The sequence below is a fragment of the Protopterus annectens genome, chromosome 16.part0 (assembly GCF_019279795.1).
Source record: "Protopterus annectens isolate FY-2018-M chromosome 16.part0, PAN1.0, whole genome shotgun sequence".
NCBI classification, from domain to species: domain Eukaryota; kingdom Metazoa; phylum Chordata; order Ceratodontiformes; family Protopteridae; genus Protopterus; species Protopterus annectens.
In genome coordinates, this window is record NC_056750.1 from 126,074,344 (window position 1) to 126,100,659 (window position 26,316).

Genomic DNA, 26,316 nt, shown 5'->3' on the forward strand with positions numbered 1-26,316 from the left:
GACATGCGTGAATGGGCGTACCTTCGTTGAAGGTTGTGCGTCAGGGCCGGCAACTCGGCACGTAAAAATCTACTGCCAATCATTAGCGGACGGAGTTCGCTGTGGCGTCCCTAACCGAAAGCCGAAAGACACAACAACAACATTGTTCTTAGAATATTATAGTGTTTTGTGTGTGTGTGTGTGTGTGTGTGTGTGTGTGTGTGTGTGTTTATCTTTCCTTCTAGTTATGGACAAGGACAAGAGATTCAGGAAATACCAGGAGCATCACCACAAAATTCCTTCCCAAGATGCCCATGAGTTGTGTGTAATGTGCTTGGGGGCAGAACCTCTGTAAGTCGCTTTTTCCATTTGCAAGACTTTTTGGCTCCATTATCCTTTCAGATAGAACAAACAAATTAATCCTTCAAGGGCTGTTACTCCTGACAGCAAGGCTGACAAGCCCAGGAAGGCTTTGGAAAACTAAAAACAAAATCAGCAAGGCTAAAGAGCCACACGAGTAAAGGACTAAAGTTTTAGAGCTGTCTTCAGCTCCAAAGGTACGTAGAACCAAGTCAACACTGACTTCAGGGTTGATGACAGATTCGTCTTCAGCCTCATCTAAGTAGGAGCCTATTGTCTGTTCCCACAGGTCTCCTAACAGATTGCTGAGTAGGATGTATTCAAGGAAAGAACTATCTCAAATACCCTCCAGGACTCCAACCACTTCTTCCTTTACAGGTTCATAGGTGCCAAACCAGGGGTAGATGCCCTATTCTCCATTAAATTGCCCAAGATGTAATTGAATTGGTTTAGGGAGGAACTCTGCTACACTTGGATGGGGAGCCTGTTCCAGAGAAGATTAGTCTCTGAGATGCATACCTGTCTCTCCAACAGGTCCTATTTATGTCACAGGCAAGGTTTAAGACTTTAGAACAGGTAATTCTGGTGCTTTTTTCCCTGTGGATATGCAGGATGTCCATCAGAGTGGGTATCATGTTTGATGTGATTTGTTTTTTTTAATGTTTTTTTTAACTGATTTTCTTTAGCAAAAGTGCATTTTTGATAAAATGCACTTTCGCCGCTAAAGTGTGTCTGCGGAAACACGGTTCGATGAACCGTGTTTTCAGTCAAACAACAGGGACCCATATATATATATATATATACGTATATATATATATATATATATATATATATATATATATATATATATAAACAATAACTAGTAAAACTAAGCAAAAAACAGGATACTTAATGTTACATATTACAGATCAGAGTTTTGCTCAGTGCCCTTCCTCTGATTAGCTCTGTGTGAAATTGCAGAAACACTCACAAGATAACTTCTTAAGTAACAGAAAGTTGAAACCTGAAACACGTTTAAAAAAAACTTGAAGGAATCAATGAGGCGCTTACTCCAAGTCGTAGTCCAGGTAACCCCAATCAGCCAATGACCATAAAAACTACACTCTCACTGAAATGCAAAATGGCTTTTGCTAAACTAAAATGGCCTGGAACATGTGCTCAGGCACACCGCCTCTACAAACAAACAACTAGGCCCAAAACACAAGTCTGAATATGGACAATGCTACAGCTACTACCTACACTACTTAGGCAAAAAAACACTACAGAAATGTTTATCACAGGAAAAAAAAACAGCAGTGAGCCTTTAAATGAAAGGATTATTTGTTATCTCTTACTATTATTGAGAGGAAGATTGGCCAAATCCTATTCATCCTGAAAATCCAAGCTGGTTTGACTGCTCCTAGACCCAGTTTTTGAATCCTAACCAGCAAAAGTAGTGCTCCAGCCTTGATCCCATTTAAATTTTGTCTTCTCATAATGCATCAGTGTGAGAAGCTACCCCAGATTTTGTTTACTGCTGTAGTGCTCGGGTATGGATTATCGCCCTATGCAAGCTAAGTGCTCCTCCTCCTCAAAGTTTATTTCTGTTTGATTTAGTATTTTTCTAATTACTCTTTCACGGCTATATAGCCTCAGCGTTGTTGACTTCTTTTATGGAAATTCATCCTCTAAGCTCCTTTTCTTGTATTTTTTGCATTGAGTGGCCCTTTCATCTTGTTAAAAAAAAAGTTTCATTGTTAATATTTTTGTATATATACCATTATCTTAGATAGTTATTCAGTGTGTGTTTCAATTTAAACAATTTTGAATTTAGGATTAGTATTGTGCTTAGAATATAGAATATTATAACTGCGGTGGTGGTGCTGCGGTAGCGTTGTCGCCTTATAGTAAGACGTCCTGTTCGATTCTCAGCTAGAGTGTCTTCTGTTTGGAGACATGCGTGAATGGGCGTACCTTCGTTGAAGGTTGTGCGTCAGGGCCGGCAACTCGGCACGTAAAAATCTACTGCCAATCATTAGCGGACCGGAGTTCCGCTGTGGCGACCCCTAACCGGGAAAAGCCGAAAGACACAACAACAACATTGTTCTTAGAATATTATAGTGTTTTGTGTGTGTGTGTGTGTGTGTGTGTGTGTGTGTGTGTGTGTGTGTGTGTGTGTGTGTGTTTATCTTTCCTTCTGGTTATGGACAAGGACAAGAGGTTCAGGAAATACCAGGAACATTGCCACAAAATTCAATTCCAAGATGCCCATGAGTTGTGTGTAATGTGCTTGGGGGCAGAACCTCTGTAAGTCGCTTTTTCCATTTGCAAGACTTTTTGGCTCCATTATCCTTTCAGATAGACCAAACAAATTAATCCTTCAAGGGCTGTTACTCCTGACAGCAAGGCTGACAAGCCCAGGAAGGCTTTGGAAAACTAAAAACAAAATCAACAAGGGTAAAGAGCCACATGAGTAAACGACTAATGTTTTACAGCGGTCTTCAGCTCCAAAGGTATGTGGAACCAAATCAACATTGACTTCAAGGTTGATGACAGATTCTTTGCCTTCAGCCTCATCTAAGTACGAGCCTATTGTCTGTTCCCACAGGTCTCCTAACAGATTGCTGAGTGGGATGTATTCAAGGAGTGAACTATCTCAAATACCCTCCAGGACTCCAACCACTTCTTCCTTTACAGGTTCATAGGTGCCAAACCAGGGGTAGATGTCCTATTCCCCATTAAATTGCCCAAGATGTAATTGAATTGGTTTAGGGAGGAACTCTGCTACACTTGGATGGGGAGCCTGTTCCAGAGAAGATTAGTCTCTGAGATACATACCTGTCTCTCCAACAGGTCCTATTTATATCACAGGCAAGGTTTAAGACTTTAGAACAGGTAATTCTGGTGCTTTTTTTCCTGCGGATAAGCAGGATGTCCATCAGAGTGGGTATCTGACAATGTGTTCTATGCCAGACATAGATCTTCCCTGAAAAGCCTCTGTGAAACAGAATACAGGGATAGGTTTTTGAGGCAGTCTGCAGAGGACATCCTGTTGACACCTTGTATTATTTAAGTGAGGAACATCTGAGGACATTCCAGTTATTGGATTTGCCTGGTTAGGTACATATCAAAGGACGTGTTGCTCTCAGTGATAGGTTTGATGAATTCCAAATGCAGTGAAATAATGACGACCTTAAATCTAGATGCCATACCTTTGTCTATAACTTGCACAACTTAGAATGTTTTCCTCAGTACTGTAAACACATGATGGTCAAAGGCTAATTACTGTCTGCATATGTCCCCAAGTCCCTGACTACTGTGTCGAATTTTAGGTGGTGTGTTGTCAATGATAGTTAACAGGAGTGGCTGTCTTACCAAAGGATGCTATTTCTTGACATTTAGTTTTAGTCCATGGCTCTGACACCAGTTATTTGTGTGTGTATGTGTCTACCCTTCTTGGAAAACATTCTCACTGAGGGATTCTATGACTGCTTCTAGTTTGTAATCATCTGCGAATTCAGTCAGTCAGAGCCCTTAGACATTGACATTGACTTCAGGGAAGTAGATGCCAAAAAGAAGTGGACCCAGGACTTATCCCTGAGGGACTCTAGTGGTGACTGGTTTCACTGTTGAGGTGGACTCCCCAATTCTAACTTCCTGTAAAACAGGCTTATAGGTAAATACTAGGCTAGCTACCTTTATGGACCATTTTAAGCCTTGCCAATATCCCTTAGTGAGAATCAAACCCTGTACCTCTTGTCTGTGAGGGAAATGTCTTAACTGTTATGATGACTCCTTCATATTCTTCAGGTCCTGCAGGAGTACTTTAGAAACTGGTATGGATGGCATGATGTGGGTATTTTTGAAGACTCAGGCAGAGATGGGCATCTTCCCTCCTCCCCTCAGACCTGCTGGTGGATATGTCTGGTCCTGCATCTCCCTTCTTAGCTTATTCCCCAGTCCATATTTCAGCACTTCTGGCTTTGAAGCTTACTCTTCTCACATAGTCTGTTCCCTTGAAACTGTCTGGCACACCTGATTTGGTTCCAGAGGATTTTGATCCAGTATACTTAAACCCAAGACTGTTTGAGTTTGTCTTGGGATCAAAATCTTCAGAGCTCTTTTGCATGGCCCCCTTTTTGGTGCAGAGACATCCACATTTGAGATGTCAGTACAGATCCACTTCTCTAGGCCTTCCACTTTCTCTGTTTCTGGGATGCCTTCCTCGATGCCACCTACGTCTTCCTCTGAGAAGGTGAACCCAGCCATTGAAGTGAGGCCCTCATATCCAGCCAAGGTAGGCATGGCCTTTCAGGTGATAAGGGGATCATTGCTTCTCCAGCAAGAACAGACTTGCAGACATCCTCAGCGTCATTTCCACTCTGTGACTACTACTGTTCTTTGTCTCAATCCTACCATGCATCCATGAGCCAGAGCCAAATGACTTTCCTCAAAAGCACTGCTCAGCTGCAGGATGAGTCCTTTGAGGAGACAGATCCTTCACTCCACCTGACATTCCATGAAAGAGGACATGCAAGAAGAGGCACATTAACTCACCGTCACCTTGGACATTTTGGATACTGACTCAGAAGATCAAAAGGGTTTCCTCCAATCCTCAAATAGAGATGACACTTTCTACATTTTGGGTGGTCCCTCCTTTGGATCATTGCACTGATATGGTGATTACGAGATCATGACAGGGGTCCAGTGCCAGTGAGTCAATACCAAGCAAGTCAGACAAGATTCTCAGCCCCTGCCCCCCAGATAGACCGTTTTGGGTCAAGGTTTCTGTGGTGGGTTCTATTATTTTGGCAGTGGCTACTTAAAAAAGAGCTGAAAGAAGGCAAGCTAATGTTCATCCTCCCAGTAAGGAATCTAGGGCCATTAACAGGTTAGGGAAGCTGGCATATTCTTCAGGGACGTAAGCACATTGGGCTTTGAATTATGCCACTCATATGAACTATTTCCAGAGAAGTCTGAAGCCAAAGGTTATAGCGTCTCTGAAGAAATCACCCACATTATGTTTCAGGAAGCAGTTGGAGGCAGCTGTGAGCATGAGGATGAATATTACCAACCTCTTAATGAGGTTTATGCATAATGCATTGGATGGAATGGCATGTGCTGTAGGTGGAGGCATTTCTGTGAGTTGCCAAGCCTGGTTTTGCCTTTGTGGACAACTTTAATGCATCCTTTGCAAATGCCCCCATGATAGATCACCCCTGCAAGGGAAAAGATGCGAAAATGCAAGCAAGATGGGAAAATGCTTTTTGCTATAGTAGTCAGATCTGAGACCTCTCATGGACCCAAATCTCTGGTTCAGAAAATCCAAATGTCACCCCTTTAAATCCACTTCTGATAGGCTTGGCCAAGGCAGAAGTGGTACAGCGGTTATCTTTGTCACCTCACAAGAGGTTATCCAGTTCGATTCTCGACTAGTATGCGTTATGTGCAGAGTCTACATGTCATCCCTGCATTTGTTTGTGTTTCCTCTGGGTCCACCAGTTTCTTTCCACATTTCAAAGACATGCATCTGGAGCATTTCTCCCTAGGTCTCCGCTAAAAATGGGCTCTATCCCAGTTGGACTTTCCCGCTAAATAAATGTTAAATACATACATACATGCATACATAAAGAAAGAAAGAAGTGGCCTTTTTAATAGACACAGACCCAGAGACTGAGGTGGTCCATAGACCCAGGGATATTATGATCCTTTCTTTGATAGGCAACCTCACTGTCCCTGAAGAGTGTCCTGACTGCTCCCCTCTGAGGTAGTCAGGATTTGTTTATCCCTCTACTCTCCTGTGTAGATGGCCATCACACAGGATATGTGGGTATAAAGCATAATAAACCACAAACCAGAAGCACAATGACAAGTGCCGGACACCAATTCCAAGTTGAATTTATTACGAAATAAAATAATGGTAAGCGCTTTCGGCTATGCAATGCAAGCCTTCATCAGACAACATTTAAAACATATATTGCGATTAATATAGGTTTTAGCATGTGACCAATTTAATTAATGAGCCAATAATATTCAGCTCATTAATTAGCATCAATTAAAACATAAAATTCATGAATAATTTATCATGGTTATATACACTATAAACTCATTTATAAAATATAAAAATATAAAAGTATTAAGATATTTGATAGTTAAATACATTCTCACAAAACTTATATATTTAATCCAAATATATAATAATATAATATTATAAATTTATCTATTAAAAACTCTAAGCTTTAATATACTAGCAATGGATATGGAATCATTTAATCCTGGAAGATGTGTTGCATTCAAATAAACCTGCCACCAATATTCCTTGGATTCTAAAATTAATTTCCAAGGACCCTTTCTTGGAGATGGTCGTACTTGTTCTAATATTATAAAGCCAAATCTATGTGTATCGTTATGTGAAATATGCCTGAAAAGAGCATTATTAGTTGATTTTCTAGCAATATCATAAATATGCTCATAAATACGCTGTTTTATTTTCCGCTCAGTTTTTCCTATATAAAAAGCTGAGCATTGTCTACATATTGCTGCATAAACTACTCCAGAGGCATTACAATTAAATTTCCCTTTCACTTTTATGTAAATACCGTTTATATAAACATGTTCAGCCTCAATAATATATGGACAGTAATTACACGTGTTACATTTTCTCATAAATCCATTGTTTACATCTGATATAGGTCCAGAATTGCACCAGTCTTTTAAATTTTTGTCCCTTTTATATATAATTAAGGGATGTTTTCCTAATATGTTTTCCATTAATATGTCACTGATCAATAAGGTCCAATTTTTCATAATTAAGTCTTTTATATGACCAGAATCTTGCGTGTATGTAGTAATAAACGCCAAATTACACTTTACATTGGGCCTATCATTAATGGTGGTGTCAGAATTAATGCCATTATTATTTTGTATTTTACTTGTATATCGATTACTAGCTATTAAATCTTGTTGACTAACATTAAGAATTGATGTTTTTTCTAACAACGGTTTATAAAATCCATTAGATCTTTTATTGATGACTTCATTTACTATTCCATCCACGAAATGTTTGGGATAATCTCTGTTTAAAAACATGCTTGCTATGAATTGACATTCATTTTCAAATTCATCAAAATTAGAGACAATACGTGCAGCTCGAACCAATTGACCTTTTAAAACTGCTTTTTTTATGTGTGGAGGATGATGGCTATCAAAGTGTAAAAATTTGTTAGAATAATTTTTTTTACAGTAAATATTAGCTTTTAAAGAATTTTTGTATATATCTTTCTGTAAATAAATATCTAAATAAGCTATACTTTGATATCCTATTTCATGAGTGAAAAACAAAAATTCAGTGGTATTATTTATATATTGAATAAAAGCCTCAATTAAATTTACTGGACCCTTCCAGATGAAAAACAAATCATCTAGAAACCGACTATACATCTCAATATGCTGCATGAATTCTGATGGGAATAAATATCTATTTTCCCAAGCTGCCATGATGACATTTGCATATAGAGTGCCTACAGGCGAACCCATTGCCACTCCCTTTATTTGTTTAAAATATTGACCATCATGGAAAATATAATTATTGGTTAATACCAATTCCAATAAATCTACCATGGCATTAAGCTGGTCTTGAGGTATTGGTATTATTTCAAAAATGAATTCAGAGAACCAAGTAATACCTAACTGGTGAGGTATACAAGTGAAAAGATCTTTTACATCAACAGTAATGAAATTAATATTTTCCACATTATTAATGCTTAAATAATTTATTCTGGTGAGAAAATCCCAAGAATCCCTACAAATATATGCTAGACTTTTTATTTTCTCTTTTAATGTTATATCAATATATTTTGCTATATGATAGGTTTTTGAGCCCCCTGCATCCACTATGGGACGCATTGGTGGATTGTCCAAATTTTTATGTATTTTAGGTGCTCCAAACATTATGGGAATTTTGGGATTGTCCACTTTCATATACATATATGCCTCATTAGTTATTTGCCCCTGCCAAAGCATATCCTCTAGACTATAGTCAATTCTAGAATAAGAAATATTAATTTCATTGATTGAGACTTCTATATAGGCTTCATCAAATAGTATATTTGTTAGATGTTGATTGTAGTCATGTGAGTTCATTATGACAAGTCCACCACCTTTATCCGGCTGCATAATCCGAATGTTATGATTGATTTTCAATTCATTTATCATGTCCCTTTGAATTTTTGTCAAATTTGTTGAGATCATGTTATTATTTTTATTTTGTCTTTTACTATTGAAACAGATGTGGTGCCTGAAATCAAGTTCACATATGTCCTCAAATAACTTTATTTTAGGATGAAGAGGTGGATTCATGATACTTGGTATACGCAAAAGGTTATTATCATTTTGCTCTATAGATGTAGCTTGTTGATGTTGTACAGCTAAGTTGATCTTTCTGGTAAATAATTTTAATTCTGTGAGCAAATCAGTTATTCTTGCCCTACTTGTGGGAACAAAGGTAAGGCCTTTACTAAATATGTTCGCTTGTTCAGTTGTAATAAAAGCTTCACTATAATTAAAGATATGAAAGACACCCTTGGTATTTGAAATAAGCTGATATGAATTTGCTACACTTTCATTACCGTGTAAACTGTTATGTGAAACATTATGCAAACTTACTGGACTTAATTGCGATTGCTGCGTGAACCAGTCCTCTGTTTGTTCCACCCTCGGGAGCTGTTGTTCCTCATATTGTAACTGCCCTTGTTCCGAAGGCGTTCCGAGCGCCGTAAACTGCCATCCTCTAAAGGGTATTCCTGATCATTGCCATTTTGTTGTACAAGCGGTGGAAATTCATCCATATTTTGCGAGTTGTTGCATGTTGCTTCCTTACGCCATTGCCCTTGCGATGGTTTCGGATAAGCCAGCCCCTTGGAATAATCCACTCGGTCTCTTTCAAGTTTACGTTTTTTCCTTTCCACAACTGTAACGCTATACTTGTCGATCTTATTAAACACTTCCGTGTACTGATGCTGGCAAGCTTTAAATGCCGATTGTTGTTTTATTTTTATATCCATGCTTTGAATTTCTCCATTTAATTGCTCCATTTCAATATTATTGTGTTTTATAAGAATTTGTAAAAATTCACACCCCTGCCGATCAAATAACATTAATAGCTCCTTGTGAAGTGCACTGTTTTCCTTTAAAGCTGTAGGGTACTTCCAATATCTTAAACCTTTTGGAACATGTTGCCTTTTAATACATTCTTTGAAATAATTGTTTTCATGTACTAATCTGCGATAACGCCATACCAAGTCATGAAATTCATCCACCAATTGTGAAAAACTGGAAACATTGGTGGTCTTATCATCACCATTAAATTTTTCTTGGTTAAGTCATTGTTGTAATTCGTTGGCATTGAATACCACATCGTTATTACGTGATTCTTCCTCTTGATACACTGATACCTGCCCTGGTACCTGCCCTGGAGGAATACTGTCCATGCTGTCGACGCTATCATTCCTATTATTGTAGTTTGGTAACCTCGGAACTCCGCTATTGCCAGACATTTGCTGAATTAACTGAGTGAGACTCAGAACCGACTGCTGCAGTTTGTCAAATTCGGTTCTTGTGATCATTGTGTCCGCCTCTTGCGTGCTGCCGGTAGCCATAAACTATTATAATACTCCAAAACGACAAACTAATGAACCACAAACCAGAAGCACAATGACAAGTGCCGGACACCAATTCCAAGTTGAATTTATTACGAAATAAAATAATGGTAAGCGCTTTCGGCTATGCAATGCAAGCCTTCATCAGACAACATTTAAAACATATATTGCGATTAATATAGCTTGTAGCATGTGACCAATTTAATTAATGAGCCAATAATATTCAGCTCATTAATTAGCATCAATTAAAACATAAAATTCATGAATAATTTATCATGGTTATATACACTATAAACTCATTTATAAAATATAAAAATATAAAAGTATTAAGATATTTGATAGTTAAATACATTCTCACAAAACTTATATATTTAATCCAAATATATAATAATATAATAATTTTATCTATTAAAAACTCTAAGCTTTAATATACTAGCAATGGATATAGAATCATTTAATCCTGGAAGATGTGTTGCATTCAAATAAACCTGCCACCAATATTCCTTGGATTCTAAAATTAATTTCCAAGGACCCTTTCTTGGAGATGGTCGTACTTGTTCTAATATTATAAAGCCAAATCTATGTGTATCATTATGTGAAATATGCCTGAAAAGAGCATTATTAGTTGATTTTCTAGCAATATCATAAATATGCTCATAAATACGCTGTTTTATTTTCCGCTCAGTTTTTCTTATATAAAAAGCTGAGCATTGTCTACATATTGCTGCATAAACTACTCCAGAGGCATTACAATTAAATTTCCCTTTCACTTTTATGTAAATACCATTTATATAAACATGTTCAGCCTCAATAATATATGGACAGTAATTACACGTTACATTTTCTCATAAATCCATTGTTTACATCTGATATAGGTCCAGCATATGCATAGCCGAAAGCGCTTACCATTATTTTATTTCGTAATAAATTCAACTTGGAATTGGTGTCCGGCACTTGTCATTGTGCTTCTGGTTTGTGGTTCATTAGTTTGTCGTTTTGGAGTATTATAAAGCATAATATCCAGGGGCTGTACACTTTCCTTTTCCTAACTCTTCCCCCTGATAAGATGAGTGCCTCCAGAATTACCACCCCATCAACAAAAGGCATTCCAAAGAGACATTCTCTCTCTCTGAATCAAAAAAGAGCCATCCAAGAGGTCCCACCTGATCAGACAGGGTTAGGATTCTATTCAAGATTCTTTTTGGCTCCAAAGAATTGCAAGGAACTGTGGTCAGTTCTGAACCTTAGCTGTCATTCTCCAGGATGCCTATCTCCACATCAGAAAAGAGCTTCTCAGGGATATCTACACTTCTACATGGGAACTAGACACTTTCAGTTCTTAGCCCTTATTTTTGGTCTAATCACAGCCCATGGGTGTTCAGTAAGTGATTAATCATTGTAGTCTTGCATCTCAGGCTAAGAGGGATTGGATTGTTTCCATGTCAGTATGACTGGCCTCTTGCTGCCCCAACAAAGGAATCTTTAGTCAATGCGAGGTACTACTTGCTTCAGGTCTGTCAGTTCTTGAGCTCATCTATAAACTATAGAAAAGCAATCCTTCCACCAGCTCACGCTGTTCAGTTCATTAGATGCCACTTAGACATAAAAAACTGCTTAGTGTCCCTCCCTCAGGACAGGATTCAAATGCATCCAGATTCTCTTCCACTTTACTCAACCACTAACCAGGCTAGCTCTCTGAGTTTTGGAGCTGATGCCTATCTCACTCATCTGGGAATTTGCACCCATATCTGCACATCTTTAGAATAACCATTTGGTTTCTGCAATTCCAGTGATGGCCAATGACCCAGCATTATCCAGTGATGTAATCACAATTTTATCTGCATCCCAGGAAGAATCTACTAGTAAACTTTACTGTGGTAAGTGTAAGCATTTCTTTATTTGAGAAACAACACAAAACATTGACCCTCCCAATGCTTTTGTTCCAGATATTTTGCAGTTCCTGGCAAGCAAGTTTGACTCCGGTTCCAGTTTTTATACAATTAGAATGCAATTAGCAGGCATATCAAAGTTTCACTCTGGTTGTGAATCATGTTCTTTGGCTTCTCATAAGCTCTGCAAAGGTTTTCCTCAAAGGAATTTTCCTCCTTCATCCTCTGTTTAGCGAACCACTACCTTCATGGGATCTCTGCTTCTTGCAGGAAGCTTTAACTAAGTCACCATTTTAATCAGCATCTTCTGCATTTTTAAAATTTATTTTGTATAAAACTTTGTTATTGGTGGCTATTACTTCTGTAAGAAGGATATCAGAGTTACTGGCTGTATCCTCTGTCTTTATCTACTTGGTTGTCCACAAGAGCAGTGTGTCTCTGCATACTAATCCCTCATTTGTCCCCAAGTTGGCTTCCAATGCAGACATAATCCAGTTTAATTTGTTTACCAGTATGCTGTCCAAACCATTCCAGTAGGGATGAAAATACCTTACATACTTTAGATGTATATGGGCATCTGAGATTCTGCCTGCACAGAACAAAACCCTTTAAGAAAATTTTACAACTTTTTGTTTCATTTGTGGATAATAAGATTGGTTCAGATGTGTCCAAAGTCATCCTTTCCAGATGGTCTTTGGGTTGTAAACCATATATTTACTCATTTCACAATCACCCATTCCCATGCAAACCCAAAGCCCATTCCACTAGGTTTGTTGCTTCTTCCGTAGCCTGCTTTAGAAATTCCTCTAATGATGACATTTATGCAGTAGCAACTTGGTCTACGTTGCCCATTTTTATTAAGCATTATAAATTGGATGTTACCTTGAGATCTAGAGCTTCTTTAGAGCCACTTTCCTCAAAGGCCTCCTGTAATGATTATGGCCAGGTGTTCAGTAGCTGGGAATATTGACCCATCAGTTGAACTGGACATACAGAATGAATAGGATACAGTAATTATGTACTTACCATAATGCTGGAGCTTTTCATCCATGTCCACCTAATATGATAAACCACCCTCCTTCCCCCATCAAAATTGCCATTTTGTAGGTACTGAAGGGCCTTTCAGACTACTACCACTACTATAAAAAAATGTCAACAAACTTGATCTGACATAGCTTCACACACTGGTGAATTATGGGAAGAGAAATTTTAAAGAAACTTGAGGCTGGAGCACTAATTCTCCCATCTCGGATCTGAAAAGTGGCTCCAGGACCCATCAGCCATGTCAGATGCACAAGGATGAAAGGATTCAGCATTTTTGAGATGTGGCAGATAGCATAATGGTAGATTTTGGGGATTAATTATTCATTAATTATTCCTCTATCGTTAGACAGTTACAGAGATTATTGAAATTACCTTGTAATGTATGCTGAAGCCCAGAAATGGCTTTATTTATTTTTATTTACTTCATATTGGTCACTAGTTTATTTATCTGTTTCTTCTATGCAGATGACTGTACTGTCCACCTTTGGTCAATGGAGGAACTCACAAAACTGGATTCCACTAATGTCTCTCCAATTGCAGTGTTGCGGAGTCACTCTGCCGGTGTCACCTGCTGTGCCTTCCATTCTGAACGTCAGGAATTAGTGACTGGGAGCAAAGACAAGGTAATACTGCAATACTAAAGTTGTATATCTTCGTTTGTTCACAGGAGCTTTTATATAAGAATTCATAATGGTGAGAAAACAAACAATGTTAGAAAATGTGCTATCACCTAATGATGTTACGAAACTTGATGTCACACAAAGATGTCCATTTTGCCATTGCAACATTCACTGTTTTTTATTGTCATCCAATAGTATTGATATTACTTTATTCAGAAGTGAATTAGGCACTGCGTTTGTAAAAGTCACTGTTGTATTGTGACATCCTCAGTCCCTCAGTATGTGTTAGATTACTTATACCCCTTGAGTTTTCTATTGCCATCAGCTGTGGGAATGTTTCTGCCTTTCTGCTTTGCTCAATATCAGGAAGATTATTTAATGCAGTTATTTTGCATATTGTTTTTTAAACACCTTTACTGAATTATCACTTTTGGCATAGGCAAACTTGCATAACTGAAGTAGTTAACTTCATTTGCTCAGCAACCTGTGGGTATTGGATCCATCCTCGGGTCCGAGCCGGCAGCTTTCCAAGCTAAAAGATCCGAGCTCTCAGCTCCTCCTCCTTACCCACAATGCCCTGCCACCTCCCTCCAGTTCTCAGATCTCATTTGCCATGGCTTCTGATAGCTTCTAGCGACGAGCTCTTGGTGTTGGGTGTAAGTTTAAAGAAACTTTAAAACTTTTTCTAAGTTCTTTTTTGTGTGTTGAGGAGTGTAGTAAGCCCTTAGTTTCTGTCTATATACCTCTTTATTTTTTCTGTGTGATAATTTAGTGTTTAAATTTAACTTTTTCCCTCCCCTTTACTGTGTGCATGTGGTCGTGCGATGGCTGAAGGGCCTAAGGCCATTTTTTCAAAATGCACTGAATGTGGCCGTAAGCTGTTCCCAGCGGATGGCCACACTCAGTGCGTTCTCTGCCTAGGGGTAGGCCACTTGTCTTCTGGCTGCCAAGTATGTGTGGCCTTCAACCCCCGGGCTTTGAGGAATAGGAGGAATAAGTTAATCCTGGAATGCCTTTTGCCCACAGATTCTTCTTCCTCCTCTCCCTCTAAGGCACCAGCCGCGGCTGTCCTGCCTTCAGTTCCCCCTCCCCTGAATGGGACTCAACCTCCCTCTGTGTCTCAGGGAGAGGGGGACTCTTCTTCTAGAGAGAAGAGGCACAAGGATAGGGAACGGCATAAAAGCCATAAGAGGCGGGCAGAGTCTCATTCCTCTGCTCCGCCAGCTAAGGTAGCTAGCCCTCCCAGGAGGGTCTCTGAGTCTCCACCCTCTCGGCTCCGTTCCCCCCACTTTTCCCCGAAGCCGGAGGAGGAGTACCGGTCTCCCTCTAGGTCTTTGAGGTGGCTTCCCGGCCTGCTTCGGCGACCTCTTTGAGGTCCACCAGAAGCATGTCTGACGCTGATTTGTACCAGGTGATGCTCGATTCTTGCAGGCCCAGATGCAGATGGGGGTGCTCCTGCCCCCCCCCTCCGGGGGGAGCTCGGCCCCTTTCTTTGCCCCAATTGCTCCTTTTCAGATTCGCTATCGGGTTTCGGAGTCTTTGGATCTGAGCCATCTCGGACCCGGGGCGTCGTTGGCACCGACAATGGTGGCTACTTCGATGCCGACAGTACCCTCGAGCGTGTTGGATCCAAGCTCTTGGGGCCGAGAGCCGAGCTTCGGAGCCACAGGGGTGAGTGTGTCTTTGGCTCCATTCCGGTCGGAGCTCACTCCCCTTTTGGGTCCAATCGCATCGGCTCCAACACCGGTCCTTGCGTCAGAGCCGAGGGGGCTGCTCTCGGAGCCAGGGGAGAGTGGTTCACCCTTGGCTTTTGACGTAGTGGAGAGGGTTCTGTCGAGAAGTTCCAGGTCCCCGGTCCAGGCTACGGATCCACCCATCACTCCCGCGCATTTGGGCCTATCTTCCATCGTCCGACCCCAGGGACAGCCTGCGTCGGCGCTCCAGTTGGTTCCCGTAGGGGAATAGGACCCCGTTGGTGAGCCCTCCTCGGACAGTCCCTCCGAGGAGGTGCCTCACAAACGAAAGTGCAAAAGGAGGCACATGGACTCCCCTGAGTCTCTGACGGAGGACAGACTTAGAGGAAGGGGAAGGTTTCCCAAGGTCACCCCCTGAAGATGTCTCCTTCGGAGACATTATGGAAATGCTACGCATCAGAGGGGGGTGGTCTGCCCAAAAAACTTCCTCCGATGAGTCGGTGTTTCTGGAAGCATTTGACGCAGGCCCGTATACCTCTTGGGTGTCCCCCCCGGCTGATCCACTGGTAGACTTGATTACTACCAGGGCTTGGAAGGAGCCGGACTCCATGGAGCCAATCCCTAATAGACCAGAAAAAATACTCAGCCCCCCTTCTGACAGACAGGCGTGGAATAAAGGGTCCCCAGTAGATGCCATGGTTGTGGCGGCTGCCACTAAGAAGGAACTAGCACAGGAAAGTTCTTCGGTCCATCCTCCTGATAAGGTATGTCGTACGATGGACTGTATTGGAAAGCGGATGTTTGCGCCAGCTACCTTTTCCATAAGGGCGCTGAATTACCTGGCACATGTCATCAGGCTCCAGTGGGACTTGATAAAGGAATTTGCTGGAGCTCCCCCAGAGTCCATGACGGCTGAGGACAAACGGACCTTCTCGGCTCGCATGGCCACTCTAAAGTCAATTTCTAACACTTCCATGCGGCTCCTCTCCCATGCCATGGAGGGAGCGGCTAGAGCTAGCGGAGCGGGGGTCGCCTTATGGTGCCACGCCTGGCTTCGCCTTTGTGACTTTTCGGAACCCTTCAAGGCATCCTTCGCGAATGCTCCCTTTGACGATTCTACGCTATTCGGCAAAACCGTCCGCGACATGCTGCTCCAGAGCGAGAAGGATGGGAAGACGCTGTCTGCCGTCGGGGATCCACTTCTCTAATCCTCAAAGGTCCTTCTCAAGGAACCAGAGAGGACAGAAGAAGATGTGGTTCCAGAAGTCCCAGCAGTCCCGTCCCACTCCGGAACCCTTGTCCTTCAGAGGCAGAGGAGGACAAGGTGGACTCCGGCCCAGAGGGAGAGGGGGGCTGAAGAATTTTGGGCAGAGAGCCTTTCTCAGACCGACCCGTGCAACAGCCCTGAGGGCTTGCCCAGCTGTCCCTCTCTGAAGGCAGTCGGGGGACGTTTTTCGGAGCACCTACAAAGTTGGGAGTCCATTACTACAGATCGTTCGGTGCACCGAATAATATCCAGAGGTTACTCTATTCCCTTTCTACATCTTCCCCCTTTAACGAAGTGCCTTCCCGATATCCCACCCGATCAAAGGGAGGCGGCAGCTTCAGAAATTTCGAAGTTGCTAGAAAAACGGGCCATCCAGCACGTTCCCCCAGAGCAGTCCGGATTAGGCAATTACTCCAGGTTCTTTTTGGTGCCAAAAAAGACGGGGGACTTAAGGCCAGTTCTGGACCTGTCATCTGTAAACCTGTTTATTGCCAAAGAGAAATTCCGGATGGTCACTCTACAATCTATTCTCCCTCTCTTACAGGAGAATGACTGGATGTGCTCCATAGACCTCAAAGATGCGTACTACCATATTCTCATGGACAGACGGTCCAGGAGGTTTCTCTGCTTTCGGCTAAGAGCCAATCACTTTCAGTTCAGGGTTCTTCCGTTCGGCCTCACCACAGCCCCCAGGGTGTTCACCAAGGTCATGGCAGTTGTAGCAGCCCACCTGAGACTTCAGGGAATTTAGGTCTTTCCATACCTGGACGATTGGCTCCTTACCGCCCCCACCATGCATCTGCTTTGCTCCACCAGGGATTACTTCCTAGCCATGGCCCACCATCTAGGTATTGCTATAAATATTCAGAAGTCGTCTCTGCATCCTGTGCAAGTTCTGGATTTTATAGGGGCCAGAATAAATACGCGCCAAGCCAAAGCTTTCCTAACCACGGACAGGTTGCTCAACTAGTCACTACACATAATGGCGCTACAGCAGTCTCCAGCCCCACCTGCAGAGTTGGTCCTGAGAGCCCTGGACTCCATGGCAGCAGCCATAAGCCTGTCACCTTTAGCAAGATTGCATATGAGAATTCTACAGTGGAATCTTCAGGTTCACTGGTCACTCCTACTCCATCCATTGGAGTCGTCAATTCCCCTGAGCAGGGTTTGCAGGAACTCCCTTCTTTGGTGGCTCCATTCCCCAGAGCTGCGGGAGGGGAGACCATTTGTGATGCCTCAGCCCCAAGCCACGTTGACCACGGACGCTTCTCGTCTCAGGTGGGGGGGGGGCATTCTATGGGCAGAACCGTCCAAGGCACGTGGACTCCCTTAGAGACCATTCTGCATATCAATGTCCTGGAGATGAGGGCGGTGTTTCTAGCGTTGCAAGCCCTTCAAAACCTTCTTCCTCCGGAGACTATTGCAATTCAGACAGACAACATGGCAGTAGTCTGGTATATCAACAAACAGGGAGGCACCAGATCTTACCCTCTTTGTCGAGAGGCTATGAGAGTTTGGGAATGGGCGATTTCCACCAACCGCTTTCTGATAGAATTGCACATTCCGGGTCGGTCCAACGTTTTAGCGGACAAGCTGAGTCGCTCGATCCTCACACCTTACGAGTGGTCTCTAAACCCATCAGTAGCGAATCAGATCTTCCTCAGATGAGGTCAACCTTGCTGCGATATTTTTGCTTCTCCTTCAAACACAAAATGCAGCGAGTTTTTCGCTCTGATTCCCCCTATGGGGGAGAGCCTCAGAGATGCCCTGGTGCATGCTTGGCCCCCCGGTCTCCTGTATGCTTATCCTCCTCTTCTGCTGATGACAAAATTTCTGCAGAAAGCTCATCGGTTGGGGAGCAAAATAATCCTCATAGCCCCATTCTGGCCTCACCAGATCTGGTTCCCTTACCTGCAGTCTCACAGTGTAGTTCCTCCTTGGATCTTAGATCCCATTCCGGATCTGATCTCTCATCCTGCGGGATTACAGCCCCCAAACCTGGGCAACCTCAAGCTCACGGCTTGGTTGATCCAGTTCCACTAATCGCAAGGACTCCCGGTATCTCGTCTCTCGTAAAATCTATTCTGGTAGCGGCACATAAACCTTCTACTAGAAAGATCTACAGAAGTAAATGGAAGCGTTTTTCCATATGGGCAAAAAATAGAGACTTAGATCCTTTTACTGCTCCCATCCCAACGGTTCTTGACTTCTTGTCCCATATCTTTGACCAAGGTGCTAGTGCTTCTACAGTCAAGGTTCAAATGGCAGCTATTTCCCATTTCCACATTGGGGATAACCTTGGCCCCTTAGCTTCCGCTAAGATATGCAAACCCTTTTTGAAGGGCACCTTTCTGTTGAAACCTCCTGTCAAGAATACGGTTCCACCTTGGGACTTAACCTTGGTTCTTCCGGCCTTGACTGGTCCACCCTTTGAACCGGCAGCTTCGGTTGAGTTAAAATTTTTATCTTGGAAAACAGCCTTCTTGATTGCAATTACTTCAGCCAGGAGAGTATCTGAAATTCAAGCCCTTTGCATGAAATCCCCGTATCTGGTCTTCCATAAGGACAGAGTGTCTCTCAGGACTAACCCTTCTTTCTTGCCCAAGGTAGTCTCTGAATCCAATATCAACCAATCCATTAATTTGCCTGTGTTTTTCCCCAACAGATTGCACTTATTGGATGTACACAGACAATTGCGTTTCTACTTGCACAGGACGGCTACTACTAGGAAATCAGATCAACTGTTTGTTTCTTTCGCTAAACCATCTTTGGCTAAGCCTATTACGAAAGTTACCTTGGCCAGATGGATATCCCAATACATCAGGCATGCTTATTTAGTCTCTGGCCAGCCTGAACCCTTGGGGGTCCATGCCCATTCTACCAGGTCTATGGCTACTTCTGCAGCATTCTGGTTGAGAGTACCTCTAGACGACATCTGCTCAGCAGCTACTTGGTCCTCTTCTCATACCTTCATTTCTCATTATAAATTGGATCTGATATCCAGGAGTAAGGCATCATTTGGCTCCGCAGTACTTCGGAATATCCTTCCTTGAGGTCCGCCCAAGGATTTAGGTAGCTGGGGACTCTGTCCCACAGGTTGCTGAGCAAATGAAGTTAACTACTTCAGATAAAGAAGTTATGTACTCACCATAACGTTCCATCTGAGTAGGTAACTTCATTTGTCTGCAAACGACCCCCCCCCCTCCTTCCCCCTAACCTGTTTTATGGTTATTCCATCACGCAGGGTTTCACCTGGTCTTGCATTTGGTTAGGGTTCCTCTTTCGAGGGTCGTAGTCTGTTTCTTGTTTGGCAAACTCGATCTGCGGACTGGAGGGAGGTGGCAGGGCATTATGGGTAAAGGGAGGAGCTGAGAGCTCAGATCTTTTAGCTTGGAAAGCTGCCGGCTCGGATCCGATACCCACAGGTTGCAGACAAATGAAGTTACCTACTCAGATGGAACGTTATGGTGAGTACATAACTTCTTTTTATATTATCCAGAACAGTTTATTGTTGGTAAAACTACTAGGAATAAAATGGGTTCCACTTATAAAGGAACTAGGCCATGTCATACTTGTAAGTGCTGTAGCTATATTGACACCGCTGGTATGTTTACACATCCAGACCAGGGTAACTACTTGTACTTCTTGTACTACTTCTCGTGTGGTTTATTTTGTGTGCTGCACTGGAGTTTTATGTAGACAAGACTGATAGTTGAAGGAATGTATAGTAGAACATTTTAGACATATTAATAATGGTACTGAGTGCAGTGCTCTTTCTAAACATGTGAAGCTCACCTCACATATACATTGTTTTAAGTTTCAAGTTATAGCACAGGTAGCAGCTACTAAGAGGCTGGGTGATGTTAGGAATGCTACTGAAAGCTTAGGGAGTAAGAGGATAGCTAGGTTAAGGATTGATTATGGATCAGGACTAAATGATAAAGTCCCCTTTAACCTTTGTTACAGATATGTTCAATTTTTAGATGAGCTTTACATACATTTATGTGCATTAGTTGATTTTAAGATTATTTCTTATTTTTAAATTTTTATTACATTTATTGTCTGTATTCTTTTAATACATAATTGTTTAATTGGTTGATTTGCTAGTTGAAGTTCTGTATAAATTGCTGTGTGTGACTGCATTTTTATACTGACATCTGAAGAAGCAGCAAGAGCTGTGAAAGCGCTTATGTTTTAAAATAAAAGATTGTTTGTTTTATGCTGAGAGCCTGGTGTCATCTCATCACTGTACTTTATTGGACTGTTTTACTTTGGTTTATCTGTTGGGTGAGACGTTTACACAGCACAGGTTGGTCATTTTCTTCTTTTACATTTATATTACATTTATGTAAAAGTAATCAAACCATTTTAACAAGTTCACATTTACAGACAATATACATCATATATATTGTTATATATCTGGTATTCTAAGGAACATTACATAAATTATTCATTTTTTGCCTTCGATTAAACCTCATTCCTCCTCTATAACATTTTTCGTCCAGTATTGTTCCCACAATTTCCTTTGTGTAATTTGCTCTTACTCTTTTCTAAAGATCCAATTTCCTGTTCTTTTAATTGTGTTACACTATTCGCTACTTCAAATATATTTGGTTTAGATTTTGATTTCCGTTTTCTAGTAAATGTTTTTTGGCAGCCACAAGAATTAAACTTATCAAGGCTTTGCTATGTCTAGGCAAATCAGATTCTGTATCCCAACTCAGAAAAATCATTTAATTAGTTACTCTCATTTGCTTGCCAATTATTCCTGCCAGAGCACTTTGTAGGGAATTTTTAAAGTCTGCCAACTCGTTACACTCCCAAGATATATGTTTCCAGTTATCTCTTTTTTGCCCGTCACACCTCCCAACATTTCCGATCTACCTGAGTAAAATTTCTTTGGAGTCTGCTTGGGGTATTCAAATATCTATTCAGACATTTCCAGCCAAAGATCCTAAATCTTCTAGACTTTGTTGTATATTTGGGAGACATAAATATGTCCTCCCAATGTTCATTTGTGGATTGCATATCTAATCCCTCTTTCTGATCTTTTCTGACTTCTTGTGATTGATTCCAACAGTTATTGTGCAGTATTTTATATACCATACTAATTATCCCCTTTTTAACAGCAGCTTCTATTTTAAGTTCATTTAAAAACTCAACCAGCGCAGGTCTTTCATTTTGGACTCTATCACTTTCTCTTTGTCTGCACTCTGATGTCAGTCCCTGACAGGGAAAGCAATCATAGTCTGCAGTCTAAATGTCTTCTGGGCCTTTTCACAATCTGTTACCTTTCCTTTCTAATTATTTGCTCCCAATACCTTAGTTCCTTTGCCAGCTTCCACCCTATTTGGTGTACTGTTGTCTTGAAGATGACTTACAGCTCAGACCTACAAACCTAAAATTAACTTCCAAGGAGTCAGTGACTCCAAATTTCGACAAAAAGCATTAAATTGGATACAGGTTGTACTCCTAGTCTTCGCTATTGTTTTACCTTAGTGCTAGTAGTATTTGTGGTACCTATGATGGTGTTTTCCAAAAAGTGAGTTGCTTGTTAACTTTTTGTTGAGTTACTCACCTTCCATTCCTCAGTAAACTGCATGCAATTAGTATGAGTGATAAACTGATCTGAAGTAGTTGACTTCATTCATTCTGCACATAAGGGTATACGGATCCGATTCAGATCCGAGCCGGCAAAACTTTTCAAGCATCAGCTCTGAGCTCCTCCCTTACCTATATTACATCACTTCTTCCTATCTATCCCCAGATCTCGTTTGCCACTCTGAGTCAGCATCGTGGTCTCTGAGTTCTAAGCAACGTGGTAAGGTTTTTGGTCATTTTGTGATAGTTGAGTGTGAATACCTTTCCCTTTTTTTCCTCCCTTCACGTTCGATCATCGTGCTATTTGTAAAAAAAAAAAAAAAAGTTATTTATAAGTGTTATTTGTTTATGATACTGGTTCCCGCCTAGGCCCAATCCCTGTTAGCGAGTGTGCATGTGAGTGGGCCGTTAGGGCTTGTACTGTTTCTGTTATGGCTGAACAGCCTAAGGTTCTTTTTAAGAAGTGCACAGAGTGTGGTCACAAGCTCTCACCAGCCGATGGCCACACTCTGTGTGTTCTGTGTTTAGGGGTCGCCCATCTGTCTGCATCTTGCGACATTTGTTCAGGCTTTAACCCTAGGGCTTTGAAGGATCGCCGGGCTAAGCTTGTGGCTAAGGGTTTGCTACCTGCTTCTACCCTAGAGTCTGCCTCGGTCTCCTCCTTAGCCAGTGACGCTGTGCAGGCAGGGACTCAAGCTCCCGCCAGGCCTGCTTCTTCGGAGTTGCCCCAGAAAGGTAGGGACAGAAGGGGTAAGGAGAGGCGCCACAAGGAGAGGGACAGGCCCAGGAAAAGATCACCAGACAGGGAGTCTTTCTCCAGCCCCTCTTCAAAGGCACCCAGGTCTCATTCTCCTCGGCTCCGCTCTCCCCATTTCTCGCCGGAGCCGATGGAGCCATAGGAGCCGAGGCACTCCCCTCAGATCCGGCCCAGACCCGAGTCGGTCACTTCCTCCAGGTCGACTCGGAGTGTCACCGACCTGGATATAGACAGGCTAATGAGGAGGTTCATCCAGAACTAGATTCAGATGGGGGTCTTGCCAGCACCCCCTCCCATTGGTGAGGGTCCACCTTCTTCAACTGTGTTCCACCCTATTGCTCCTTCCCCGATCCAACCTGACGCTTCGGGGTTCTCAGGTCCGAGACCTTTTGGAGCTGTTGGGTTGGCACCGATGGTTCTCGTTTCCTCGACGCCGGCCACCACCTTGAGTTCCTCGGATCCGATCTCAGATCCAGGAGACTCTCGGAGCCGTGATCGGGGAGTCAGACCCGAGGGTCGAGATCTCGCTCTTTCGGATCCCATACTCGGTGCCCAGACTACCCCTCCGTCGGCTCCGATTCCTGCATCGGTGCCGGGGAGAGCCTCTTCCTTACGTTCTACGGAGGTGTGCTCTCCATCGGCATTCAGGGCAGTGGAAAGGATTCTCTCCCAGGGGTTGTGACCACAGCTCACCTACTCGGATCCTACCCAGACCCCTCTGATTTTGGATTCTGCTCCCATTACCCTGTCTCAAGGATAGCCCGTGCCAAAGCAACCCCAGGTTGTTCCCCTCAGGGAACCCCCGGAGGCTTACGAATCCTCTCCAGAGAGTCCCACTGGAGAGGAAACTCGTAAGCGCAAGTGTAAGAGGAGGCACTTGGACTCCCCTGAGTCCATTACCACTGATACGGACTTGGATGAAGGAGAGGGTTCCCCCAGATCACCTTCCGAGGACGTCTCGTTCAGCGACATTATGGAGATCATCCGCCAAAGAGGAGGTTGGTTAGCCCCCAAACCCTCTGTGGATGAGTCCGTATTCCTGGAGGCCTTTGGCACGGGCCCATCTACTTCCTGGGTCTCCCCTCCAGCAGACCCTTTGGTGGACCTCATCACCACTAGGGCATGGAAGGATCCTGACACCATAGAGCCTATACCCAAAAGGCCAGACAAAATTCTTTCCCCGCCATCAGATTGGCAGGCATGGTCCAAAGGAGCCCCGGTAGACGCTTTGGTGGTTGCAGCTGCCACAAAGAAGAAACTGGCACAGGAGAGTTCCTCGGTTCATCTACCAGGCAAAGAGTCCAGGTCGATGGATTGCTTCGGGAAGCGCATGTACTCGTCAACGACATTTTCTATTCGTGCACTGAATTACTTGGCACATGTTCTCCGACTGCAATGAGACCTTGTATTGGAACTAACTGAGTTGCCTCCAGAGTCTCTGTCGCAACAGGACAAGCAGTATTTCACTGCGAAGATGACTACACTGAAATCAGTGACAAATACCTCTATGCATCTCCTCTCTCATGCTACGGAGGGAGCAGCTAGAGCTGCTGGTACAGGCGTTGCCTTGAGGCGTGTCACCTGGATCCGGCTGTGTCAATTTGCGGACCCCTTTAAGGCATCTTTCATCAATGCCCCTTTTGATGGATCATCCATTTTTCGGAAGACTGTACGTGACACACTAACCCAGAGTGAGAAGGACGGAAAGACTTTGTCAGCCGTCAGAATCTGCTTCTCTAACCCCCAGAGGTCCTATTCCAGGAACCAAAAGGGGCAAAAGAAGATGATGTTCTGGAAATCACAGTCCTTTAATGACATTTAGGAATATTTGTCCCCCAGAGCCAGAGGGGGACAAGACCGACACTGTCCCAGAGGCAGAGGGGGTCCCAGAAACTTTGGGTCTAGGGAACCTTTTTCCGACAGACCTGCACAGCAACCCTGAGGGCTTGCCCGGCTGTTCTACTCTGGAGGCAGTCGGGGGAAGATTTTCCTTACATCCAGCGGCATGGGAGTCCATGACTGCAGACCGCTGGGTGTTAAGCAGCATATCAGAGGATATTCTATCCTCTTCATTTCATATCCCATAACTCCAGCACACCTTCCAGATGTTCCACCCGCTCACAGGGAGGCTGCAGCATTAGAGGTTTCAAAGCTGCTACAAAAATGAGCCATCGAGCCGGTCCCCCCAGATCAATCCGGATCAGGCATCTACTCCAGGTTCTTTTTAGTGCCAAAGAAGATGGGGGACCTCAGGCCCATTCTGGACCTGTCTGTCCTCAGCCTGTCGGTAGAGAAACAAAAATTCCGGATGGTCACTCTGCAGTCCATTCTACCGTTTCTGAGAGAATGCGACTGGATGTGCTCGTTAGACCTCCAGGATGCTTACTATCACATCAAGGTTCACAGGAGCTCCAGGAGGTTTCTACGCTTCCGGCTAGGGGCCAGTCACTTTCAGTTCAGAGCCCTACTCTTTGGTGTCACCACAGCCCCCAGGGTGTTCACCAAGTTTATGGCAGTCGAAGCGGCTCACCTGAGACTTCAGGGCATTCAGGTATTCCCCTACCTAGAATGACTGGCTCTTCGCTGCATCCACCAAACGTCTCTTGTGTCGGGCCCTACACTACTTCCTCGGTCTGGCCCTACACTACTTCCTCGGTCTGGCTCACAAGTTAGGCATCACAATCAATATCAACAAGTTACACCTGGCTCCGGTTCAGATCATAGACTTCATCGGGGCATGGTTGGATTCGATTCAGTCAAAGATTTTTCTCACCCTGGAAAGGATAGACCGTCTCAGACTCCATGTATCGGCTATCTTGGATCACTCGTTGGTCACAGCAGCCGATGTTCTCAGGGCTCTGTGTTTGATGGCAGCCGCAATCTCTATCCCCCTCTTGCACGTCTTCACATGAGAGTCCTTCAGTGGAATCTAGCAGTTCAATGGTCCTGGCTAGACCTTCCGATGAATTTCCACATCCGAATCAATCGGACATGCAGAACGTCGCTCCAGTGGTGGCTTCAATCAGCGGAAATTTTCACAGGGCGCAGCTTTCTATCCCCTCCGGCTCAAGCCATGGTGACCACGGACGCTTCCCAGCTCGGGTGGGGGGGGGGCACTTCCTGGGAAGGACAGTCCAGGGCACGTGGTCCCCTCCAGAGACCAAGCTACACATCAATGTCCTGGAGATGAGGGCAGTGCTGTTAGCGTTGAGAGCCTTCCACCCTGTCCTACCTCTGGGGATGGTAGCCATTCAATCAGACAACATGTCTATAGTCTGGTATATAAACAAACAGGGGAGGGACCCGATCCTACCCCTTTGTCGCGAGGCAATGAGGGTTTGGGAGTGGGCCATATCCACCAGCCGGTTTCTCATTGCAACGCACAACCCGGGACGCTCCTGCATTCTAGCGGACAGTCTCAGCAGGGCAATCCTTCTGCCTTAAGAGTGGTCTCTGAAACAATCAGTGGT

At 43.3% G+C, this 26,316-nt stretch overlaps 1 protein-coding gene across 1 annotated transcript in view; it reads left to right on the top strand.

The window, feature by feature from the left end:
* TEP1 (telomerase associated protein 1) overlaps positions 1-26,316 on the top strand; it is a 2,704,809-nt gene that overhangs the window by 2,067,636 nt on the left and 610,857 nt on the right. Inside the window, exon 39 of the mRNA XM_044058078.1 lies at positions 13,373-13,530. Coding sequence (XP_043914013.1) covers positions 13,373-13,530 — 158 coding nt within the window. The remainder of the gene's footprint in view (positions 1-13,372; positions 13,531-26,316) is intronic.